The sequence below is a fragment of the Mirounga leonina genome, unplaced genomic scaffold (genome assembly GCF_011800145.1).
Source record: "Mirounga leonina isolate KUSES-001 unplaced genomic scaffold, KU_Mleo_1.0 Mir_173, whole genome shotgun sequence".
Classification (NCBI taxonomy): Eukaryota; Metazoa; Chordata; class Mammalia; order Carnivora; family Phocidae; genus Mirounga; species Mirounga leonina.
The window spans coordinates 52,290,299-52,303,290 of NW_023270447.1; the positions used below are offsets into that span (position 1 = coordinate 52,290,299).

The window sequence follows — 12,992 nt, forward strand, 5'->3', positions numbered from 1 at the left end:
AAAAACTGAACTTGGCCTTCTACTGCAGAAACTCCTCTAAGCACTCTTTCTCGATCTCAGTCTCTACTCCACGCCCATAGTAGTTACTATCCTCACTCCTACAGTAATCACTTTCTTGTAATATTTCATAATTTTATCATCCAAGTATGTATCTATAGACACTACAGTTTAGTCTTGCCCATTTATGAAAATTTTATGGGTCTTTTAATTCTTTTTTAATCTACAGGTCCTCCTCCACTACTTTGTTTTCCTCTCAATATATCTATTTAAGAACCTGTAACATTTGACCTAGAGCTTCCCCAAATAAGTGTTGCTTTAGCAAACTTGTTTCAGTTGTGTGTGTGTGTGTGTGTGTGTATGAGGTTGTAATGTAAGGTGTATTTCTTCTGTGGGTCATGAAATTATCTCACATAAAATTATTAGAAAAATTAGGTGCTTAATTATTTGGTCCTAACTATAAGGGCACCAGAATTTATAAAAAAAGGTAACCAGAATAACTTAGAGCAATATGAAGAAATAGAAATAAAAAAATATAGGACTTGGACTCTGCTACAAAGACTGAATGTCTGTGTCCTCCTAAAATTCATATATTGAAATCTAATCCCCAATGTGATTGAATGATTGAGGTGGGGCCTTTGGGAGGTCATAATGATGGAGCCTTTACAAATGGTATTAATACACTTATAAAAGAGACCCCAGAGAGAGACCTCACCCCTTCTGCCTATGAGGATACAGCAAGAACACAGCTGTCCATGTTCCAGAAAGCAAGACCTCACAAGACACTGAATCTGCCAGTGTCTTGACCTCAGACTTTCCAGCTTCCAGAACTGTGAGAAATAAATATTTGTTTTTTAAGCTCTCCACTCTGTTTGTATTGCTGTTATATTGCAGCCGAAACAGATGAAGTCAGATCATTTCTTGAAATAGGTAGAACGAAAATCTATGAAAAAAGGGCATATCAGAAGGTAGGCAGCATAAGCAAAGGGACTTGGCCTGCTGTCAGCCTGGTAGTAGTGGTGATTTAGTTGTATTAAAACCTGTTGACATCCACCATAGGAATTCTAACTTATTTCCTACACTGATAATAAAACCTTATTAAGGGAACTTCAAGTTGTATCGGGAACTCAGCTATTCAAATTAAGAACCATAACACAGGAACCCAACCATTAGAGATTTACTAATAGAGCTTAAAGTATTATCTAGTAAGTTTCTCCCTCTACATCAAACCCTGCCCCAAGTTCCAAAATATCTAACCTAGAAGGAACTGGAATAAGTACATTAATAAAGCTGTTCTTCACACTCCCAATCTCTTCCCTCAATACTGTAACTAATACTGCCCACACCTCCACCTCCTAACTTGGAAAAAGAAAACAAACTATTTCCCAAAGGGTTAGAAAGTTCTGTGCTTTTCTATACAGCCAATATAATCAGATATTCAACAGCCAATGGAGGACCTGACTGCATGAATGTCATACTTAAAAAGCTTCTACTGTCCACCTATATTAGAAGTCCCCTCTCCCATGAAACAATAGGATGAACTCCAAGTATCTGCTTTATAATGATTAGTTGACTTTTCTACTCACATGTTTTGATCAAAGTATGTACTCTCACCCCATTTGGTAAGATAATAAAAATTTTAAGGCTGTTTTCTCAGAAAGAGAACTTTCCCTTAGAAAGTCTCTTTCACAAAGTATATGCATTTAGTACTAACTAATATTCATTAGGACCTTCAGGCACCAGGCATTTTCAAGGTGTTACAGATACAGCAACGAATTAGACATGGTACTCACCTTGGAGAAGCTTACGTACTAAGGAAGAATATGAACATATAAACAGAGAACTTCAGTATAACATAGTATGTACGGGTTTCCCCTGCTATCAAAAATATTGTGTTCCTCCGAAAACTTTCATAAACTGAAATGGCATAACGTGAGGAAGCAATTACCATTAACTTATCTGGGAAATTTTTTGAGTGTTCTTGGACCCCAGAACATAACCTCTTAGGCTTTTCTGATACCTTAGGACACATCTTGATAATGAATGCACAAAATAAGATAAAGCACAGATGCTCACAGACACAGTTCAAAGCTATGGCAGCGTAATGCTGAGATGCTGAGTGCATTTTCAGGGAAGGAGCTCGGCAGTCCCACTCTGGCAGCTGCTTGGGGTGCTCACTGCCTCAGTAACACCTCCCTGCAGAGCAAATGCTGGATGCTATTTTCACTTTTTGCCTTCTTCTAAAAGCAAAAATCCTCTTCAAATTTCAGTTAACAAAAATAGGTAGTAATCTACGCCTTTTGTGAAAGTCACGTGGTAGAACTTGAACTTTCCAAAAGTGGGGGATATCAGCACTGAAGCAAAGGTAAGTACAGGGCTCTGTGCGAAAGTCAGGAGGATCAAGAGACTTCCTGGAGAAGATGAACTGGTCTTTTAAAAACGCAAAGAAGTCAACCAAGTACAAGTAGTGAGAACAAGAGAAGCAAAGCAGGAGAGGCATAAAACAGTGTGGGGTGAAACTAACAGCAGTTTGGCATTACTAGAACGTGGGAGTGGTGAGGGTGACAAGAAATGAGACTGGGGGACCCTGGCTTCCTAAAAACCAAGCAGAGTACCATTTGAGGAACAGAAAGGAGGTCAGAGGATCCAGAAAACCTGCCACTTGTGCCAAGACACTGAAGATCACTAATGTTTCTCCTCATCCTCACTTCTAACTGTAAAGGGATCCTACAGGGGAGTATTCCTGGGTGTGTAGAGCTGGGGACAGTCCCCACCCGCTTTCCTTTCCAGTGTAAGGAGGATGTTGCCTCATCAAAGGTCCACATACCTTGGGGTTCCACTCAGAATCAAAATGTGGACTTTATTGGGGCGTCCGGCACCAACTCTGATCCAGTGAGAAAAGGGAAGGAGGAACGGGAAAGCAATGGCCGCAGGAGTAACCCCCGGACAGTACCACGCTTCAGAGACAACCCTAAACTGCAACCCCTCCGAGTCGCCAAGAGCCAAGACGCCGGAGCTGAGCAGTGGGATGCCCGGGACCCCCACCCCGTAGGAAGGACAAACCACCGCGGAGCACCTGGCCCTGACCTGGGCTCCCGTTTCCCGGTCACCTCCGGGCTCCCCCACTCCCCGGCCTCTCCCGGACAGAGCCGAACTGGGAGCCCGCCTCTGGGGGTCCGCGGCTCTGTTTACCTTGGTCATCCCAACCCCCACCACGAACACCCGGCGCAGAGGCCCAGACTGTGAGGTGGCCAGAGGCATGGCTCAGGTGGTGCAGGGCGGAGGCGGGTGCAGCGGGCCCTGAAGCAGCTGACGCGAGCTTGCACAGACTGAAGCGGCGGCGACGCCAGCGATCACTCAGAGCCAGGGGCGGGGCAGGAGGCGGTGAGGGGCGGGGCAGGAGGCGGTGAGGGGGCGGGGCAGGAGGCGGTGAGGGGGCGGGGCAGGAGGCGGTGAGGAGGCGGGGGGCACCCGGAGGGAAGGGGGGAGAGACAGAGAGAGAGGAAGAGAAGGGCGCTCCGCGTGCGCAGAGGCGCCGGAAGTGGCGGAAGGGAGTGTTGAGTAGTTCTTTGCCTCCTAAGTTCTGGTCCCCGGCTCAGGAGCGGGTCGGAGAAGAAGTCCACATCAAACGTCCGAAAAAAGCTTTATAACCTAGTACAGCCATTGGGTTTTAAGTCCTCTATGATGAGAGGGCGTGTGGCCTGGAGTAGCGCCCGAGACTGACTTGAGGGCAGGGGTTGGCCTGAAACCAGCTTCACAAAACGGTAGCCTGAGACAAATTTGTGGAGTGTTGTAATTGTTCCGTATCCTGTTAGTGTTGGTACTTAGAAGAGTCAGTGCAGGTGTTAAAACTCGGAGGGCTGTCCACCAACATGAGCGTGGGGAGTATTTTACTGTATGTCTAAAAGAACCAAAAATCATTTACTAGCTATGTGACCACCTTTGTTAATCTCTGAAACTCACTCTTGTTTCGCTCCAGCAAATTATGCCCAGAAACTGAGATTTGTCTTTGCCAATAGTTTATATAGCACAGGTTCCCTGTAGGGACTCTAATTTATAACAGTAGTAGTTCACAAGCCAGTAGCATACAGGTTAATGTCTCTTAATAAGCTAATGAAGAGGGGCGCCTGGGTGCTCAGTTGGTTAAGCGACTGCCTTCGGCTCAGGTCATGATCCTGGAGTCCCTGGATCGAGTCCCCGCATCGAGTCCCCGCATCGGGCTCCCTGCTCGGCAGGGAGTCTGACCCTCCCCCCTCTCATGTGCTCTCTCTCATTCTCTCTCAAATAAATAAATAAAATCTTAAAAAAAAAAAAGCTAATGAAGAAATACCATATTCCAGGGGCGCTTGGGTGGCTCAGTTCGGTTACGCGACAGCCTCCAGCTCAGGCCCTGATCCCCTGCATTGGGCCCTCTGCTCTGTGGGGAGCCTGCTTCTCCCTGACTGCCCCTCCCCCTACTTGGCTCCCCCCCAGTCAAATAAATATTTTTTTTTAAAGATTTTATTTATTTATTTATTTGACAGAGAGAGACATAGTGAGAGCAGGAACACAAGCAGGGGGAGTGGGAGAGGGAGAAGCAGGCTTCCCGCAGAGCAGGGAGCCCGACGTGGGGCTCGATCCCAGGACCCTGGGATCATGACCTGAGCCGAAGGCAGACGCTTAACGACTGAGCCACCCAGGCGCCCCATAAATAAATCTTTTTTTTTCTTTTTTTTTTTTTTAAGATTTTATTTATTTGAGAGAGAGAGAACGAGAGACAGAGAGCAGGAGAGGGAGGAGGGTCAGAGGGAGGAGAAGCAGACTCCCCGCCGAGCAGGGAGCCCGATGCGGGACTCGATCCCGGGACTCCAGGATCATGACCTGAGCCGAAGGCAGACGCTTAACCATCTGAGCCACCCAGGCGCCCCAATAAATCTTTTTAAAAAATAAAAAAATAATAACATACTCCAAAACAAAGATAGATTAATTACATTATAGTTCCAGGCAAAAAGGAGATGAAATAAAGTCCAAGTTTAGTTGTGATGTGCTGTCTAGAGTTGGTCCTCTGTGAATCAATCCTCCCAACTAAGCTGGGAATCAGCTGCCCGCTTTCGTTCCTTGCTGCTGGGGTACACAGCCAGCTGGCACTCTGTTGACCACCGCCCAGAAAGACGGCCTTGCCAAGGCAGGAAAAGATGTCTTTCTCTTCTTCAGACCATTGTGTCTTTAACACCACTGAGGACCAAGAGTATCCTGGCCACCACAGGAACAAATGTCTCAAGATCTTCAGAGATCTGTTTAGATCAGCAAAGAGTAGCCTTGCCCAGACCGAACATTCTCAGTAAGTCCTCATAAATTCTTGGTATTTAAAGTTTAAATGTCCATTATGTCATAGTTGCTTCTCCATATGTTCCTATCTATAAGCACCTGGTAGCACGGCAGTTCGGCTGCTATCATCCTCATATGGCCTTCCAAATTCACCCTTAGATCAAAACAAGTGCGTTAAGTCATAAACAAGTGGATTTGAAATCTTAAACCAATACACAGTTCCCATACGTCGTTTTGTGAGGATGAAATGGTGACAGCAGCAAAACCTTTAGCATTTAACGGAAGGAATATACATGTACATGTGGGATGATTTTTATTTGCTGATTCTGAATTTACAAATTTGCCTACTCAACAAAAATTTATTTATAACCCCAAAATCAGTACTTCAAGAGCTCTTGAGGTGGCCAAAAAAAATTGAGTTGCCCCAGGCATCTGTTCCCAGCTGAGGTAGAACAATACCACGCCCGCTGCCTTCTTGTTTCAGCTCCCATGCTGCCGACGACGAGTGTCTGTCTCATGATCTATTTAGTGCCACATTTTTCATGTTTTTGTGCTTTTTGTTTGTGCTTTTGCTGTTTAAAATGGCACACAAGCATAGTGCCTGGAGTGCTGTCTAGTGTTCCTAGGTGCATGAAGGGCATGATAGGGGCCAATCCTTTGATCTCTGCTGGCGTCACCGCAGCAGGCACCCCCCTGCTCGGGAGAGGAGACCAGGTCGCCCGTCGCCCAGGTCCTCCAGCTGCATTGCCCTGTGTAAGATATTCGCCTGCATCAAGCTCGCCTGCACACCCACTCTGATTCGAGTTGGATCCAGAGTTGCATCCAGACCAATTTCTCCATCAGCGTTATCTTGCCCAGACGCTAGGACTGGAGAGAGAATAGCAGTAATAGAAATTAAGTAAACCCACAAAGGCTCTACGGTATTTAATGGGGCCCAGAATGGTGTGTCTCAGGAATCCAAAGGGAGTTTCAGACCAGTGCAATCAGCAGAAACATTGGTACTGCTGCCAAATTTATTGGTGCAGTTGCTGCAACAGTTGGAGTGGCTGGTTCTGATGGGTATTGGAACAGTCTTCGGCAGCCTTATCGTTGGTTACGCCAGAAACCCTTCACCGAAGTAGCAGCTGTTCTCATCGCTATCCTGGAATTTGCCTTGTCTGAAGCTATGAGTCTCTTTTGTTTGATGGTTGCTTTCTTGATTTTGTTTGCCATGTAACAAATTATTGCTCGAAATGTTGGCATTCATATTAATTACAGATGTAATTCTGTGTATCTTACTGTGACTCCGAAAACTGTAGTATTGGTGTCATGGAATAGATGTTATTTCCAAGATCATTTTTTTTGCTGTGATTTGTACTTACCTAAATTTAGATCATCACAAAGCATTCGGGTAGATGCTGTACTAGTCAGAGGAAACTACAGTAGTTGCCCTATGATGAAAAAGAGCCAGTTTTTATGAGAATTCTTTTATATAGTATTCTGCACATTGTAATTTATAGTGCTTTGGGGTATTCATATAAAGGAGAAATGAGTGTTTTCAGCTTCTATGAAATATGATTAACTAAACCAAGATAGTAATTGCTAAAAAAAAGGGGGGGGATATGATATGCCTTATGAAGAAAATAGGTGCTAGATAAACTTAGTTCAGACATGAGTTATAGTGCTACTGGCCTTGAGTTCAATGTTAATAAATCAACAATATATACTAAATAAGGTGCCTTTAAACAGAAACAGAAAACAAGTAAGGTTATGTGTTGATAGGTTGACAAACCAGAGGCTTGCAGAAGTCTAACCCTGTATTTTTCCCAGGAGCAATGGTTCAGTATTCACTAATTTAATGTTCACAGGAACTTTTAGAACATAACTATTACAAAAAAGAGAGGTGTGTGTGTGTGTGTGTGTGTGTATAAAGAGGCGCCTTCCTGCCCTAAGGGTCTGCCCTTACAGATCTCTGTGACATAAAGCATCAGAACAACTGGAAGGGGGCACCTGGGTGGCTCAGTCACTAAGCGTCTGCCTTCGGCTCGGGTCATGATCCCGGGGTCCTTTGATGGAGCCCCACATTGGGCTCCCTACTCGGCAGGAAGCCTGCTTCTCCTTCTCCCACTTCCCCCCTGCTTGTGTTCCCTCTCTCTGTCAAATAAATAAAATCTTAAAAAAAAAAAAAAAGAAAAAAAAGAACTGGAAGGTCACTCCCTCTAGGAAACCTCCTATAATTGTTCCTAGGACTGCAAGGCCAGGGGTTCATTTAGCAGAAACTCCTTGGCTGAGGAGCCATTGGGCAGGAGGGGGAAAAGGGTAGTTATAAGGAAAGACCAAAGGAAGAACTTGGGGCAAGCGAAGGTGTTCTGAGGCTGAACATGCTGCCTCTGCAGGGGGCTGAGTCCCCTGTCTCTGGGGGAAGGGACATGTTCAAATTGATGCTGACCAGGCTCAGGGATACTGCAGAAGATAGCCTTACACCAGGAGGGAAATGGAACCAAATGGACCTCGAGTTCACAGGCTATTTTCATTTTTTCAAAAAGCCTTATAGAAATTATATGGATTATACCCACCATACCACCTCGAATAAAAATCACCATAGGTTCAAAACATCCACATCCAGACCCCATTCCCTACTGAATCAGAGCCTCTGGGAGTACAGCTTAGGCATCAATATTTAGAACGATTCTTCCAGGTGATTCTAAGAAGCCCCCACTGTGTTAGGTAAAGAACTACTGGGCTAGGACGAGGTCAATTTAGTAAAATCCCCGGCTGCTCAGAGAAGGGGCAAAGAATCTCCCTCTTTCCTGCCTATCCCTAGAGCTTAGCATAGAGCAAGGTACTGAAGAGTCTTTTACTAAGTATAGATTTCTTCTTGAAACTGATTAGCCAATAAAGACAGCAATGTGATCGGCCGATAAGACAGGGTTACCAACCCAATGGAACAAATGACAGGGTCCGGATTAATCATTATGTAACGAATGCTCGCTGTCCACTGGACACTGGCTTCAAAACAGAAGTCCACGACGCCGGCCTCTGAGCCCGCCCGCCCGCCTCAGGGCCAGGCGCTGACCCGTCCTGGAGCTGGAGGTCGGGTCGCTCCCGAGGCTCTTTATAGAAGCTGATGCCCGGGTGCGTGGCAAGGGCCCACCACAGGAACTCCTGCGTGTCCGGCTCCAAAGGCAGCGGGAAGGGAGGCACTCGCATCAACAGACGGCTCCACAGCGCGGGCAGACACAAGCCATCAAGCCTCTCCAGGACCACCTCGTCCAACAACGACTGCAGTGTGCCCCTTGCTGCTTAAGTTTGCAGCTCCGCGGGCGCCTGCGCACCAGGACACGAAGGGCCCTCCAGCGCGCAGACGCACTACGATCCGCAGCCCCGGGACGCGGATTGGACCTAGAGATCAGAAGAGGAGGTCCAGAGCGCTGGCGTGACATCACGCCCTTTGGGGGTGGGCTCAGTCCGCGGGGCTCCACCGCCATTGGTCCGGAACCCCGCAGTAACCAGGGGAACTGCAAACAGTGTTGGGGCTGCTTCCGGTTCGAACACCCGGAACCGCCGCCTCTAGGGATGGGGGTCCCTCGGGCAGTTATTCTCCCGTCTCTCCTGAGGCTCCCTCAGACAGAATCTTAGGCAAGAGAGCCCTGGGCCACCACTGCCTGACCCAGGGTGGTCCCTGGTCAGAGGGAAAGGGAGCCCTACTGGTCCGGGATGGGAAGAAGAGGCTGGAGGGAGTGGTCAGTGGTTTGGCCACTGTGCAGAGCTGTGTTGGTGTAGGAACCCGGTACAGGCCGGGGGCTCAGAAAAGGTTGAGTGGAAAGGAGAAGTAGAAATCTGAAGGGGGGTCTTGTATGTCTTCGTCGGATGTGGAACTGTGATATCTGGGAGTTGTTATGGGGGTAAGCGTCATCCTGGGGAGTGCGGTCGTCAGCTCCTGGGAAAACGGAGTTGGTAAGGTGGGTGTGGGAAGACGAGGGCATACTCTTTCTGAACTTTGATGTTAATAATTAGTACTCTTCGCTACCAGGAACTCTATAAGCGCTGTCAAGCAACACCTCCTTAAGCTTCTTTTAAAAAAAAAAAAAAGAAAAAAGAAAAAGATTTTATTTATTTGACAGAGAGAGAGAACAAGCAGGGGGAGAAGCAGAGGGAGAGGGAAAAGCAGGCTCTCTGCTGAGCAGGGAGCCCGATGTGGGACTCGATCCCAGGAGGAGCCCGATATGGGACTCGATCCCAGGATCCTGGGATCATGACCTGAGCCGAAGGCAGATGCTTAACCCACCGGGCCACCCAGGCGTCCCCCTCGTTAAGCTTCGTAACAGCGCTTTGAGATCAGTGGTGTTATCCTGTTTTGCAAATGAAGAAACTGAGGCTCAAAGAAGTTAATTTGCCCCAAATCAAATGGCCAGCAAGTGGCAAAGTGAGAAAGAAACCCAGACACTCTGTCTCTGGAGCTAAATTACAGAGTTTGAGATTTGGAACGGGTTTCAGAGGCTCTTCATTCCAGACGCTGCAAATGCAGATATCTGCAGGGGCAAGTCTGATGGGTTGGATTGGGCTGTAACTGAAAATCAATTCGCCTTTCGAAAGGACGGCTCACTCAGCTCCAACCGACTTTTTTCCTGGGGCACTTCTCTAAAACCATTACAGCCAATCAGTCTGACGACCAGATGGCCAGATGCCTCCCCTGGGCCACTATTTAGGGTTCCCTGAATCTATCCATGGAATTGACCATTGAAAACAATCTAAAAATAGGCTACTCTGATCTCATTTTGAAGATAGGAGGACTAATGTCTAAACAGACTGTTACCTCTGTGCTAGAATCCAGATCATTTTTCTCATTTCACCACTGTCCCTTCAGGGAATTTGTTCCTTGTATCCACTTACTGCAGTGTGGGAAAATTTTTATTTAATTGAACAGTACTTAAAAGACATCTATGTCTTTTGTACTTCAGAGGTATTATAAAATGTCATTTGCAGTTTGCCTTGTGGAAAGATCAATGTAACATTGCTACAAAACAACAGTTCTCATATATTTTTTGATCTCAGGACACCTTTATGCCCTTACCTCAAAAGTGTTTTGTGTATATTATATCTATGATATTTACCATATCAGAAATTAAAGCTGAGAAAATCTTAAAACATTCATTTATCAGCTACTTAAGAATAACCGTAAACTTGGGGCATCTGCGTGGCTCAGTTGGTTAAGCATCCGCTTCTTGGTCATGATCTCATGGGTTTTGAGATCCAGCCCCATGTTGGGCTCCATGCTCAGCAGCAAGTCTGCTTAAGATTATCTCCCTGTGCCCCTCCCTGCACTTGTGCACTTGCTCTCCCTCTCTAAATAAAATAAATCTTTAAAAAATAACAGTAACCCATTACTTCTGAATATAAATAATAATTTTAATGAAAAATAGCTATGCTCCCCCCCAAAAAAAATTGGTAGGAAGAATAGCATTATTTTACATTGTCTCAAATCTCTTCAATATCTGGCTTGATAGAAAATAGTTAGACTGTCATTTCTGCTTCAGCAACCAAACTGTTGTGTCTTTTGACTGATGTATATGAAGAAAGTCTGGTCTCATGTGGATTTTTAATTGCCTTTTCAAATAACTGTAGACATTCTTTTTTGATACTACACTAAAACTTAGCAAGTGGTAATTTCTTGAAGGGTATGTACAGCGTGCCATCTGAAACCATACTGATGAATTTTGTACTCTGTTACGTTAAAATCCATTGGTTTGGGATGCCTGGGTGGCTCAGTCAGTTAAGCAGCTGCCTTCAGCCTGGGTCATGATCCCAGGGTCCTGGGATCAAGTCCCACATCAGGCTCCTTGCTCAGCAGGGAGCCTGCTTCTCCCTTTCTCTCCCTCTGCTTGCGCTCTGTCAAATAAATAAAATCTTAAAAAAAAAAAAATCCGTTGGTTTATCTTGCCCTTTGTTCGGATATTTTACCCAAGTATGATTTTATTACCTTAGGCATTGGTCATTTGGAAAATGTTAGTTTACTGAGTTAAGCAAATCTTCCAAAGGTTGACATTTCAAATTCCATAATGTAATATCAAGTGGAATGTCAGTATACAATATCAAGAAAGTCACATTTGTGAATATCACCACTTATCTCATTTTTTTAGAAAAAAGTTTAAACTGCTAAACTCAAAGTAGTAGAAACAAGTTTTCATTTGGGCAAAAAATACTGTCAGTTGTTTTGTTGAAGGGACAGACTCACTTTTTTTTTACAAATTTGAGAAAAATGTCTGCGAAAAACCCAAGTCTGAATAACTATAGTTTGTTAGCTGTTCATTCAAGTAAAATTGGCATTCTATATGTACGTGGCTAGTTCAGCTGGTAACTCAAACACACGAGTGTTTTCTGGGATCAGCTATTATGCTTTGACTTGTAGCAGAAGTGCTTGATGTGTACTTTCCATTTTGTCACATAATATTAAAAAGATATGTACTCATGGGATGAAATTGAATAAAATTAATTTTTACTATTTCATAAGGACAAAAAAAACCAAAATAGAAGTCCATGGAAGTGGAGAGGGACTAGTAAGATAATAAAAGTTGCTGTTAATGCTGAAAAGATTGGGAAAGAATATTTCCATTTTCAATGTGGAGGACTAGATAATAAAAAAATTCTCCTGCCAGGGCACCTAGGAGTTGGTTGAGCTGGCAGCTCTTGATTTTGGCCTGGGTCATGATCTCAGGGTCCTGGAATCAAGCACCACATTGGGCTTCATGCTCAGTGGGAGTCTGCTTGAGGATTCTCTCTCCATCTCCCTCTGCCCAACCAACCCCCTGCTCATATGCACTCTCTTGCTCTCTCTCTCTCAAATAAATAAATCTTTAAAAAGAATTTTTTCCTGGGGCACCTGGGTGGCTCGGTCGTTGGGCGTCTGCCTTCAGCTCGGGTCATGATTCTGGGGTCCTGGGATCGAGTCCCGCATCGGGCTCCCTGCTCTGCTGTCTCTCTCTCTCTCTCTCTCTCTGTCTCTCGCTGTCTCTCTCTCTCTGTCAAATAAATAAATAAAAATCTTAAAAAAAAAAAATCTAGAAAAAAGAATTTTTTCCTGCCAAGAAACACCCAGAAATGCTGGATAAAATGCAATAAATATTCTTTTAAATGCATACAGTGTAGAGGAGGGGCATTTTTTCTTTTAATTTTATACCCATCTGTACTGTTTGAATGTTTTGACTTTGTATATTACTTTTTTAAGACTATTTGAGAGAGAGCGAGCATGAGCTGGGGGGAGGGGCAGAGGGAGAAGCAGACTCCCCACTGAGCAGGGAGCCCAACATGGGGCTTGATCGCAGGACCCCAGGACCCTGAGATCATGACCTGAGCTGAAGGCAGATGCTCAACCCACCAAGCCACCCAGGTGCCCCTGTGTATTACTTGTATTTTTACTGTGTCATGTCTTTAATTTTTGTCGTGTTTTGTTTTCATTTTCCTTATTTTGGGGGTAGATAATACTCACCACATGAATTAAGATTCAAAAAGTACAAAAGGTCAAACTGCCAAAATTCTCCTTCCCACCCCTATTCCGTTTCCCAGTTTCCTCTCCCTATCCTAGAAATATTTTATGTAACTACAGCCAAGTAATGTTCGTTGTACATGCACACCTGAGTGGTGTTATCCCCCTCTATAACACACATTTTAGCTTTCTTTACATGCTATTTCACATCTTAAATTTTTCATAC

At 45.0% G+C, this 12,992-nt stretch overlaps 2 protein-coding genes and 1 pseudogene across 7 annotated transcripts in view; 2 read left to right on the forward strand and 1 right to left on the reverse strand.

Moving 5' to 3' along the window:
- SCP2 (sterol carrier protein 2) overlaps window positions 1-3,353 on the reverse strand; it is a 106,052-nt gene extending 102,699 nt beyond the window's left edge. The window contains exon 1 of one of the 3 annotated variants that reach the window (XM_035018530.1): window positions 3,190-3,353. In XM_035018530.1, coding sequence (XP_034874421.1) covers window positions 3,190-3,258 — 69 coding nt within the window. In that variant the 5' untranslated portion in view covers window positions 3,259-3,353. Of the gene's footprint in view, window positions 1-2,824; window positions 2,843-3,189 lie in introns of those variants that run through there. The other 2 variants (XM_035018532.1, XM_035018531.1) reach the window with 2 other exon arrangements.
- Window positions 3,354-5,171: 1,818 nt separating this feature from the next.
- On the forward strand, window positions 5,172-6,520 carry LOC118018973 (annotated as a pseudogene).
- Window positions 6,521-8,801: 2,281 nt separating this feature from the next.
- ECHDC2 (enoyl-CoA hydratase domain containing 2) overlaps window positions 8,802-12,992 on the forward strand; it is a 32,694-nt gene continuing 28,503 nt past the window's right edge. For 3 of the 4 annotated variants that reach the window (XM_035018536.1, XM_035018533.1, XM_035018535.1), the window contains exon 1: window positions 8,802-9,245. The gene's annotated coding sequence lies outside the window, so the exon portion shown is untranslated. The remainder of the gene's footprint in view (window positions 9,246-12,992) is intronic. The other variant, XM_035018534.1, reaches the window with a different exon arrangement.